General features: G+C 38.6%; 1 protein-coding gene across 1 annotated transcript in view; it reads right to left on the reverse strand.

Moving 5' to 3' along the window:
- ALDH1L2 (aldehyde dehydrogenase 1 family member L2) overlaps positions 1-12835 on the reverse strand; it is a 33823-nt gene that overhangs the window by 4760 nt on the left and 16228 nt on the right. The window contains exons 8-19 of the mRNA XM_040595269.1: positions 12629-12754; positions 11179-11270; positions 10172-10319; positions 9349-9468; positions 7852-7979; positions 5398-5548; positions 4622-4692; positions 4410-4515; positions 3939-4026; positions 2496-2589; positions 2150-2246; positions 604-702 (exon numbers count right to left, since the gene is read on the reverse strand). Of these exons, the coding sequence (XP_040451203.1) occupies positions 604-702; positions 2150-2246; positions 2496-2589; positions 3939-4026; positions 4410-4515; positions 4622-4692; positions 5398-5548; positions 7852-7979; positions 9349-9468; positions 10172-10319; positions 11179-11270; positions 12629-12754 (1320 nt within the window). The remainder of the gene's footprint in view (positions 1-603; positions 703-2149; positions 2247-2495; positions 2590-3938; positions 4027-4409; positions 4516-4621; positions 4693-5397; positions 5549-7851; positions 7980-9348; positions 9469-10171; positions 10320-11178; positions 11271-12628; positions 12755-12835) is intronic.

Genomic DNA, 12835 nt, shown 5'->3' on the forward strand with positions numbered 1-12835 from the left:
GTGGAATGCTCATCCTTTTCTAAAATTAGGCTTTGTCTTATGTTTGATAATCTCTGGTTACTTCTGAAAGTTTTTAATCCTGTTTTCATGTATCCATTCTCTTCTGATATTAAGACAGACATGTAAAATGTTAGCTTTTACTAGTGGTAAATGGGTTATGACAGTGATCTTCTATTCTTGAGCTAAATAAAGGAATTCTCCAGTGGTACAGTGTGGTGACTATTGGATTTTTAATCACGACTTTTGTATTATTCTAGGTACACCTCCAATAGGCCTTTTTTTAAACTTCACAGCAGCCTTCAATCACATTGACTTAAGTTTAGTGATTTTTTAAATCTTACTTTCCTAGTCAAATACAAAATATCACTGAAGGTACAATATCTATTTCAATGTCACTTAACTGTGCATTACTGACAAAAATAGCTCCCTTCAGTGCCTTCCTGTTAACCCTGTAAGAGGCTCCCAAGAAGCAGCATTGCCTATCATAAGCAGTAACAAGAAATTAAGCAACTGAAAATAAGAAGAAATGCAAGCGTCTATAAAAATAGCGGATCTTTGTGCCATAGCGAAGTATGTTTCAACTTTATTCCTTAAATACCTTACCACTTTTCTAACAAATTCATCATGGATTGATTCTTCCACAAACAGCCTGCCAGCTGCAATGCAGTTTTCTCCTTTGTTGAAATACACTGCTCCCATACCCTGATCAGGGGGAAAAAAAACATTGATATTTGTATGCATCCTTTTCAGTTCAGTTTCCTTTTCATTCTGTTCCCTTGGGTTGCATTCAGTGTTTGTGACCCTCAAATCATAATGCTTTACATAAAAGGACATCATCAATGCAACAAACAGGCTAATCTTATAACTGGCAAACAAACTTCCATGGAGCCAAATAGCTCAGGATGAACCCATTATCAGTACTCTTGCCATTTCCATCAGCATTCCACAGAAACACCTGCTGCGGCATCACAGAGAAGAGGGCTGGCAGCATGACCAGTGAATATAAAACTGTGCTAATCCACTGAGCAATGCTGCTTGTGTGTGTTGGAAGTTGCATGTAACCAAACAGAACATTATCTAACTCTAATCTGCAGAGAACCTCCTGTTTCAAGAGTGTGGATTCAGACCCCATGCAGTTTGTTCCTTTTTTTACTTATCAAGAACTAACACCTGCCATTGTTTTTCCAGGAAGGTGGGGAAAGGAAGAACAGGACAAATAAAATTTCTAAAAAGTAGTTTTCTGGCAGCTGTAAAAGCCTGGGGTCCTGGCATTAGCAGGTATGAGGGGGTTCGTGCGCTAATATCAAGAAAGCATTTTTTCCACAACCATTTAAAGCTATCAATGTCAGGTATAGCTCAGGCCAACCTCTGCATCGCCCTGTCAATTCTACAGCTGAGAATAGGAGTAGGGCCAAACAGTGCACTGACTGCAGAGTTTCAGCTTTTATTATTCTCTCAGTCCTGCCAAAAGACACTCCAAAAACGGAGAGAGTGTATAATTAGCTTCTTCCTGGTAGCAGTACCTGCTTATGCTGGTTTAGAGAATTCATAGAATTAGCACTTTGGGTAAGTACAGTGTGGAAGACGTATTTGCTTCTTAACGAGTAAACTGCATCTGCTGTCATTTTGATGAATCAGATTACCTGAGCAGGAAATAAGCTCACTAAACCCACTGAATTTCTCGTTTGCACATCTTATTTATGAACTGTAAATACATTATGCTTACGGGGAAAGTGGACTACGATGACTGATGGTGAATTAATAACTATATGGCAGCTCACTGTGGGAGCTCACTGTGTATTTTAACTCACTTTCAGGCTTTTATTTTTTAAGCACTCTTTTTTTTAGTATCAGATTTTGGCAAATAAATTTTATGATGTTAACTTGGCTAGTGAAAATACTTTCCAGCATTTTCTAATGTATATTTCATGTAGTACTGATCCCTGCCTTTTTGGTGCAGCATGAACAGTTGAATTGTGCTGGCATAAAGAAACATCCTGTAGAAAAAGAGGGTGTTTTCTAACAGGTCGCATGATTTTTCATGCAAGGGCTCCCTACTGCAGTTTTTGGCAAGTCAAGAAGAATTTTGCAATACTGTGAGGATGTATCACAAAGTCTTTAAATATATTTTACTTCCAAGTAACATTACCATTTTTACAGCTCTGTCAAGTTCACAGTCACTGAATATGATCAATGGGGATTTACCACCAAGTTCAAGAGAAACTTTCTTCAGATTAGTGGCTGCACTGCAAAAAAATATAAATAATCATATAAAAGAAACTTTTAGATAGTTTATTTCAGTATTTCCTTTGAATTATAACTAGTGAAAATGTATAAACCTCTATTTTCCTATAGTGACTTACAATTCTACATAAATGTAAAAAACCCATATGTAATTTTGCTGTTCTATTACTGCTTCATGCACAATATAGCTAATAAAATACTTCAGAGCTAGATTAAGCAGTGCTTATTTCTGAATCTTTTGCTGAGAGTACCTCTTCATGATCTGTTTGCCAGTTGGTGTTGAACCAGTGAATCCAACTTTGCGAACATCTGGATGTTCAGACAGGTGCTGTCCCACTAAGCCACCTGCGGGGAGGAAAACAGTGTAACTTGACCGTACATCGGCAATTTTTACTACTCCCACAGCAGCACTGTAACCAGGAAGAGCTGACAAGATGTCAGTCAAGTACAATAACACATCCTTATTTATATGTACAGCTTTATTCTTCATATGACTATGAAGAATTTAGTATTAGTTAACTTGGATCGCGTTAGTGTCTGCAAATTCTCCCATCTGCCTGGACTAAAGAACTTCCTTCCTAATATTCCACTGTAGGTGGAATAATCTAATTTGTAACAGAGCCTGCCTCATTGTCCTGGTTTCGGCTAGGATATAGTTAATTTTCTTCTTAGCAGCTGGTGCAGTGCTGTGTTTTGGATTTGTTGTGAGAACAATGCTGATATTTTTAGTTGTTGCTAAGTAATACTTATACTAAGTCAAGGACTTTTCAGTTTCTCAGGCCCTGCCAGTGAGAGGGCTGGAGGGGCACAAGAAATTGGAAGGGGACACAGCCAGGACAGCTGACCCCAACTAGCCAACGGGACATCCCATGCCACAGAACATCATGCTGAGTATATAAAGCTGGGGGAAGAAGAAGGAAGGAAGGATGTTCGGATTGATGGTGTTTATCTTCCCAAGTAACTGTTATGTGTGATGGAGCCCGGCTTTCCTGAAGATGGCTGAACACCTGCCTGCCCATGGGAAGCAGTGAATGAATTCCTTGCTTTGCTTTGCTTGGAAGAACAGCTTTTGCTTTACCCATTAAACTGTCTTTATCTCAACCCACAAGTTTTCTCGCTTTTACCCTTCTGATTCTCTCCCTCATCCCACCAGAGGGGACTGGGCAAGCGACTGCGTGGTGCTTAGCTGCCAGCCAGGGTTACACCATGACACCCATACAGCCACTTTGTTGCTTTTCTTCATTAGGGAAAAGAGGAAAATGGTGACATCAGGTAACATGCTGTGGACCGTCACTTACCTATAGTGACCAATACACATCTTACCAGCTTGCTCCAAGTCTCACAGCCACATTTAAATATTTCCAATGGATGGTAAGATTAGGAGAAAAATAAAGTTTTACAATCAAGTGAAACATGTTTCTCTGTAATACATCCTTTTTCAGAGTGTTCATACTGTTTGTGTGAACTTGTGAAGGGTGTAGGCTGACAGCTCCTACCAGCTAGAGCCAGGTGACATACAGATTTTTCCAATTGTGTTCTGGAAATACATGAAATCGCTGTATGATACAGATGCAGGCCTACTACCAATGAAGATACGTGCACTTATGTAATAGGTCTTCAAAAAGATAAAACACTAGTTCACCAGTTTTAGCATGACCTACTCTTCCCAGAAAAATGATTAGTTGAAGTTTTACCTGAACCAGGCAGAATATTTATAACACCCTTAGGAAATCCAGCTTTAGCTGAGAGTTCTGCAAACTTCAAGGAAGTCAGAGGAGTGACCTAAGTAGAAACATACATATTAGGTCTCCTGTTTTAATTAAATGTATGATGATATCTTTTACATTCAATACATCTTAATTTTGATACAATATTCATCTTCTGGCTCAGAGTATCAACAAATTAAAAATTATCGCTTCTTGTGGAAAAGAACTCATTCTTGAAAATGAGAGTAGCATCAGAGCAGAATGAAGGACAATCAGTACCCTGTATCACCATGGCAATTTGTATTATTATACATGCACTTTAAAACAATGACATGGTCATCCTATGGGTACATATGACAGGTCAAACCTACGGGTGAAATTTGCCAGGTTGCCTGAATTATTTTGCCTGAACAAAGAGTGAAGGACCTGAGACATCTGTACATTCCCTGTTGGTTTTACCTGAGCTGGCTTGAGTACGAGTGTGTTGCCTGCAGCCAAGCATGCTGCGCTCTTCCATGCAAGCATCATCAGCGGGTAATTCCAAGGGATAACAATTGCACAGACACTTACGGTAGGGAAAAAGAGGAAAAGATTACATTTTTTTATTAGAGCTTTTGAATGGCTTTCCTGTATGTCAAGGCTGACACTAAGAAGATAAAAGTGATACTTACCCTATTGGCTCTTTCTTGGTGAACGTTAGATTATGGTTTGGCCGAGCCTGGTTAATTGGAATTGTAGCACCCTAGAAGGCAGAGGAGGGACAAATCTTGGTACTGTTTAATCATTTTTATTACAAATATATTTGCCATATAAGAATGTTTTGGAAAGCCACAGAGTAGGCTTCAAAACCAGAAGCATTTTTGCATCAGTGAAAGGGGCAGGGATGTTTCTACTGTATGATTTCCTACTATAGATACTGTAGTCAACTCCCAATTTTCATTGGAATGAAATAAAAGCATAGATAACAGAAGGATGGAAGAAAATATAATGAGGGTGTGAGGGATGAAAAAGAGCTGAATGATATTTTTGACTGTCGATCTGAAAGATACTTGAGGAAATGCTATTGAACCTGTGCCACCAAGCGAACTCACCAGCTTTGGTCGGAATCTAACACAGAACATGAGTCTCTGCACTTACTCACGTGATGACCACAACGACATTCTGCTCCACGAATAATCAAGAGCTGACTAAGCATGCATATCCACTGTGACACCTCAAGTGACTTCTTAGATATTTAGTCGTATTCTAAATCCATATTCTCCAACTGGAAGCAGACTGTGTCCTTTTGTATTGTCAGGGAGACCCATTTTAGGTAAAATTCTACTTTTGCTTTATTTTTTGATTCTTTGATTACTTTTGCTAACACTGCTTTTTGACACTGTGTCAACAACAACAAAAGGTCTAGAGAAGCACTGCCACTGATTATTACCTTTACATATTCACTTGCCTGAATTTTGTCACACCACCCAGCGAAGTATCTGAATGTTTGCACAGACATTCCAACATGGGTCTTCAAAGCTAAAGTGTAGACAGCTCCTGAGTCAATAGACTCTATTGTTGCTAACTCTTCTTGATGTTCTTCCATCAGGTCTGCAAGTCTTTAATAAAAACATTACAAATCCACATCAAAGAGAAGTGACATCTAACCATTGACAGCCTACAATGCTATTTGGTATGGCAAAGAATAGTAACTAAAATAGCATTCCCACTGAATTTGGAGGTGGAGCACTGGAGACACTGCTCATTAATATCAGTAAAAGCTTGAACAATTGCCTGTTAAATCTGCAAATGTTTTCACATTGGCTGTGGTAGACACTGGATGAAGACATGAACTGTGAAAGCTTACCTGACTATTCAGTTATGGTTTTGTAAATAAAATAGTAACTAGAAAAGATGTACTCCTGTTGTAATACAATGAGCCAATTATAGAAAATCAGACTAGTAAGTTAGAAAGCAAATACACAACAACATAAGAAGTGTCAAGTAATCAAAAGTACCAAGAAGGAGTACTCATGATCCTAACGTAAGATGTGAGAAACCTAGTTTCATAACGCTGTTTTGTATTGCCTGAACTTGGACTAAAATGTTAGATGCTTCAAAGGCACTCAGATGTCCAAAGATAGAGCTCCTAAGCTGTAAATGCAGATTGAATTTTATATGCCTTGGTACCTTTGAAAATGTGGCCCATGGTCTCCTTGGGCCTCAAGTTCTCCATCTGTTATTTATGAAGCAACACAGTGAGTTAAGTAAGACTGTGGTAAATATTATGTTAATAGTAGCTATCAGAGTGTCTGAATAATGGAGCTGCACAGGCAGGTACCTATACTTATGAGAAGCTCTTGTAATTTTAGTGGTCACCTGCTCAGACAGAGAGGTCTGCATGAATTAATTTTTACGTTCAATCTTTGATCTCTCACATGGCAGTGGAACAGATGCATCAATGTTTTTTCTTAAGCTTCCATCTGTGCCTTAGTACTCTGACATATAATCAATGCTCCCATGTGATTTTAAGAGCTTAACCAAGTGCATTTTAGATCCTATTGAGTATTCAAAACTGGGTGTGAAACTTATTTGTCCATTATGTAAATTCTGCCCGTTTAAAGCATTTGCAGGGATGTGGAAAAATGCTCTTTAATATCCATTTTAACTGTATCTTGGAGACCCAGCTACAGGTCATTGGCAGTAATGTCTAAAAGAATGGATATGGCATGTCAGGGACAAAGGAGAAGGACCTAGCTAATCGCAAAATCACAGAGCGGTCAGGGTTGGAAGGGATCTTTGGAGATCATCTAGTCCAACCCTCTGCTAAAGCACGTTCTCCTAGAGCAGGTTGCGCAGAGTCATGTCCAGGCAGGTTTTGAATGTCTCCAGAGAATAACGCATGCTAAATATCTTCTATTAATGACTCCTTAAGACAAAGTAGCAGAGCTAGGGGCTTTAATGGTACAAACCTTCTCTTTGTTCCAGCGCTCAAAATCTCTGGTTTGAACCGAGGCCAGAGAAAACGGGGCCTTGTTTGAATTAAGGTGAACCAGAGAGGGCCTTTATTTATACTGGGAGTGGTCTGCAACATAAACACTCCGGTATAACTATCCTAAAGAACCAGTCACCTAAGCAGAGAAGAGTGTAATCCAGGAATAATCTATGGAGTGTAGGGCAGTTACATTTTCCATATGTTTCCATACATTTTCCAACACAGTTACACTTGCAAATCTTGCAAGTCTAAACCACAGAGCAGTAGTTCTAAGACCTTAAAAGTTTCTCTTCAGGACAGAGTTAACTTGGGCTCTCAAGCAATCCTAATACAAATTAAAGCCAAGTTTGTACATGCTTTGAATCTGTGCATACTTGCAACAAATTTAAATGATCAACTGTTTTTAATTTTAATGAGTTCTGACTTGCCTGTTTTCTGTTATGATGACTACTCAACCCTTTTAGAGTCCTGAAGGCCTTTTTCCAAGGCCTGGTCACATACTTTATGAGACAAACATAATTTTCAGGTTTGCTTTCATTCTCTTTCACTAAGATGCCTGCAATGTCTTGTAAAACGTGGCATTTTTTAATTTTTTTTTTTTAATTACACCTACTTGGTTCATAAGGATATGGTGTTCTGGTTAGGTTTTCCTCAAATTCTTTGTTTCCATTCATAAATAATAATTTAAAAAATGGTGTCAGTGAGAGATCACAAGTTTCCTCTCTGCTACAAGAAATGTTAGCCAGCCAAGACCTGAGGTTGGTACACTGAAGTAAATCAGGGGATGAAAAGATGGGTAGTCTGGTTCCTCTGACAGAGGGACTATGAATATCCACCAAATTGAGAAACCGTACACAACAATGTTGCAGAGGAACAAGCCCATGAGATTTAAGAAAAGGAAACAAACACAAGCTGCCCTTCACATACCTGTACATGAGTCGCCCTCTTTCCCTTGCATTCATTCTTCCCCATTCACCATTTTCAAATGCCTCCTTTGCTGCTGCCACGGCCTTGTCAACATCAGCCAATGAAGCAGAAGACACACTGGCTATTATCTGTCCAAAGGTAGCATTGTGTTAGCTCCAGCTGAAAGGCTGGGATGCAGGATGTTACTCTTTCCTCCTAAAGTTCTCGACTGGGTATAAGCAAATACTTAATATCCTCAACCCCAGCAGTTGCCATGGGTGAGTCAGGCTGCAAAGAGTTCAGACACGACTGAGGTGGCAGAATTTGGAGGACACTGGAGGGCCTCAGATTCCTAGATCTTTCTTCTTCTTCACAGCAAGGTGCATTGTCCCACTGGATTTCACCTTCTCTTTCCACATTCTTTACTGTGAGGGTGGCAAGGCACTGGAACAGGTTTCCCAGAGAAGCTGTGGATGCCCCATCCCTGGAAACATTCAAGGCCAGGTTGGATGGGGCTTGGAGCAACCTGGTCTAGTGGAAGGTGTCCCTGCCCGTGGCAGGGGGTTGGAACTAGGTGATCTGTGAGGTCCCTTCCAACCCAAACCATTCTACAATTCTATGATTCTATGACATGTAAAATCAATGTGGTATTACAAAAGTTGGAAGTCTTTATATGTGGTATTATGATCTAAACCTGCTAAAATGACTCCCGTACGCTCCATTTCTTAAGAATGGAGCTGCTGTTACCGTAAACCACCATATACACACGTATTTTATGATGATTGTGTTCTATAGATACACACACTGTAAATACTAATACAGAATTGTTATAACTTTTATTCTATTCTGTAATGAGTTTCAGGAAAAGCAGCAGTCTGACTTCTGATGATAGTGAAATATGTGGCATTTCAGCAGAATTTATTTACTCCAGAATTAAATGACAATTACAGGGACATCAGAATCACCCCTCTTATTCATAATTCATAGTTATGAGTTGCTCTAAAGATTCAGTAGTTCAGAACTGAAGTGCAATTGTATGTATTTTCCTACTGGACAGTCATTTTTCTTACAGGGAATTTAAAGGGATATTTTAAAGTCATACTTGCCCTAAGACATCAGATTTGTAAAAAAAAGTAAAATAAAACCTGAAGTTGACAACTGACACGAAATAGATACAATATCCTAAAAGAAATACTTCTTTAGCATCTAAACTTCAGCAATTTTTGTTTGCAAAACTAAAAAAGAATGAAATCGAAGTAAAGCATACAGGTGGGTATGGAAAATGACATAATAGTTGAAGTGGAAGTAGATTATTTTTGCTGTGCATCTTGACTGAAATGGAAAAACTACAGAATATGCAAACTGGTAAGTAAATTGAAACTTCACATTATTTCTAGGTGCTGTTTAACGTGTACTGTATGGGTTTGAAATTAGCAATATTCAGTTCATGTTTTGGATTTTTTAATAGGCAAGGAAATTGAAATAAACTGGTATTGATCATATTTAGAAATTACTTACTGATCCATCTGCTGGATTTATAGTGTCATATGTTTTCCCGTCATCAGCATTTACAAATCGCCCATTTATGAAACACTGGTATGGCATATTCACAGTCATGTTGTTCATATTTTTTGAAACCTAAGAGTGAAATAACAAATTTCTTTACATTTTTAATAACAAAGATTTTAATGTATCTTAACAAGCTTTTGATATCTGCAGCCAACATCCAGATGCATTTTCAGATGTATATATGGCTGTTAAGAGTGGACAGAAGAGTAAAATGAAATGGAAATCTTATTCTCCCTGAATGCCAATGACCATATTCTGAGATAGTTAAGCAGATTTCTGTACTTTTTACCATTGGATCTCTATGTTCAAACCAATACTAAACCCTGGTTAAGGCTGGCTTTAGTGGACTTCAATCAAATACATAATTCCCAAATTCAAAAGATCCTGACTTGCTTAATGACTTAAAAAAACCTGAATCTTCCTTTCACACAGTTTTTTTTGAACAGATTCTTTGGAGAAAAATCTAGCACTGCTTGCCTCTGGAAAGCAGACGGTCCAGAACCATTCTGACTGAAGCATACTGGCAGGGTGAGCTACTCTACCGCATATTCTAGCTCTGCTGGTTTCTGGAACACTGTAAATGACATTATATATCCTTCCCTCCCAAATGCAAATATATAAAAGTTGAAAAAAGAGTTACAAAGAAGAGTTTGTATGACTAAATATTTGTTCGCTTTTCCTACTCCATCAAGCAGTCTAATAAAATGCATTGTCTGCCCTCCCCCCAAGCCCAAGGAAGACTAAGCAATAAAGGCAAAATAAAAGGTCTTACATAATCAATGACTAACTCCTCTTCTTTGTCTTCTCCTCTGAATTTTCTGACAGCCATTTGAATAAAGTCTGCAAATTTAGTGGCCATATACACATCTTCATTCTGCAGCTGAAGTTCACTGTATTTCTGTTTAATCTCTTCTAGCATTCTAAAGATTTTGCAGAAAGAATAAGTTTAATTACAAATGAAAGAATTCTTCAGATAATTCATTAAAAGGTCAAGAGGGACCAAAACTGGGCACCAGTTTGTGTGCATGAAAATGTGTGTGTGTTTCCCTGACAACAATGGCACAAAAGTTGTGCATTTTACTGAAATCTGTTGGTTTTATTGTGGGTGTTAAGGAAAAGAAAACGTCAGTTCTGAAATACTCTTAGGTAAACTTTTGGAAATAAATTACAAATAGAATATATCAACTGATTAAATAGTGTATGGGACTACTCTAACCAATACATGGAGGACATTCAGAGCTCTACAAGACTGGTAAGTAATAAGGGCAATAATAAGTTTGGTTTTAAAAAAAAATAATAAAATGCTGGTTTTGTACTATGGCCTGGAATATCCGAGTTGCAAAAAGAAGGTAACATAACGCAGGATGAACTCGGTGCACTTTTAAGCATGGGCTCAATTCCTTCTGTGAAAGGCTCCTCTTTTCGCTCTGGGGAATTCTTTGCTCAGCTTCCCAATCAGCCTCCTGGTCTTGAGATTACCTGTCACTGCATGCTGACAAGTTTGAGTATGACCATGCTCCCCCGTGTGGCTGATGTTCCTGAAGTTAAGGGGAATTTTCCTTCAGTACAAAGAGCAAGATTACATCAGAACTTCTAATTTTGGGAGCAGCAACGTACTACATTTTCAAAGGTAGAAAAGGGAATAGTCAGAGTACTGGAAAACACAGGTGGATTTTTTTTTTTAACACTACTTGATTGACTCTGATTTAGAAGCACCATGACAACTTTGTTTCCATTAACTTTGCCTTCAAACTTTTATTATTTTGAGGGTTTTTTTACCTGACAACATGCATAGACGATGCTCCAGATTTGAAGAAGTCTGTGGAATCCTCAATTACAGCAACGTTGCTCAAAATACCTTTCCAAATAGCCTAATAATACATAAATATAACAGAGGCAATAATGAATAATCCCCTACAAGAACTATTTATGAAACTGTATTTTCTGTGGTATCTGTGCCTACCACATAGTATTTCAAAGGATTCTAGAACTGTCTAGACATAATGTTGGTCAATAAATTCTTCAGCATAATTATAAAGATATATTATTTTGTCCATGCTAATTTCACCTAATAAGGCAAGAAACCTGAATGGTACAATGCTAATGATTTTCAGGCCCATTTTTAAAATATCTTTTTCCTCCAAACAATTACTTTCCCCTGAATTATGAAATAATATCACCAGCAGAGGCAAGGACAGCCTGGAGCACTTTGTGACTGGATTGATGGCATTTCTGGCACCTGGGCAGAGCTGAGGAGTAGTTTAAGCCGCACACATGACATGAAGATTTCCACTAATATGAATAGTGAAATAACTGGTAATTAGGTTTCAGAGTTAGCAGGTAGTGTTATGAACTAAGAGTTTGTATTTCTTTTTGCTGTTGTCTCAGTCAGTCAATAGCTCCAGGCAGCATTTAGTTTGCTGGCAAGCAGGTTCAAGGTAATCTTGAAGCAGCAGTTCAAAACATCAGTGCATCAGGCTGCCTGGCTTGTACCAAAAGCCATTGACCCTGCAGCAAGAGTTAGCAGAAGGGAACACATCTGTCATTCGTTGGCTCTGGCACAAAACTCTAATGATAAATGTGGTTTTCAGCTAAGCCCCTGACATCCTCTGCAGGAAGGATTACAGGAGAGGGCAGCAAAGTGCCTCTCCAGCTGTGAGAGGCTTTCTGCTCCAGCTGCCCCATCCCACATCCCTCTGCCAGCTAGCCCCTTGTGTGTGGCTGTGCTAGAAGACAGACAGCACACGCAGGTACAGCTAGAAAACTGCTGCTTTTCTCTTTAAGACTGCTGTTCTAAAGACTCCCTGGAGCTTCTCCAACAGGACCACTCTGAGTACATCCTAGTAACACCACAGTGAAGGAAAGATTTCAGAACTGTTCAAGTCTGTCAGTGTTGAAAATCTCACTGTTGCGAGGTGAAGGTCCATTTGCTTTTCCTCACTCCCACCTTCATCATTCATAGGTATTTACCATAACTAACCCTACAATCACGGTCTTTGTATCACTTGTATCTGAAAGAAAACTTTCCTCTAAAGTGACATGTAAGTACTCCAGTGAATTCCCAATTCTGCCTGAATAACATCAATAACTAAAAACTAAACCCCATATTCTTTGAGTAGTTTTTATTAAAAAACAGTTTGCATGGCTAAATATCAGATATGCCTTGCCTATTACAAAAAATGTGTAATGCTTTCGTCTGAAGTAGTATCTTACTAAAGCAGTTTATTACCCTAATATCTTCTGCCATCTTTTTCTCATCTTCCGTAAGTTCCAGGGTAGTTGTTTCATCAGCAGAGAAGTATTTAGATGCAGGGATCATTTTCCCATCCTCAAACTGCAGATTTCTCACTAGTACCTGCAAAACAAGACGATATGATTTTAAATTATCTGGGAGGTAATACAGCCTTGTATGAAGAGGTTTTAGGCATTAATATGG

Source organism: Falco naumanni, chromosome 5 (genome assembly GCF_017639655.2).
Source record: "Falco naumanni isolate bFalNau1 chromosome 5, bFalNau1.pat, whole genome shotgun sequence".
NCBI lineage: Eukaryota > Metazoa > Chordata > Aves > Falconiformes > Falconidae > Falco > Falco naumanni.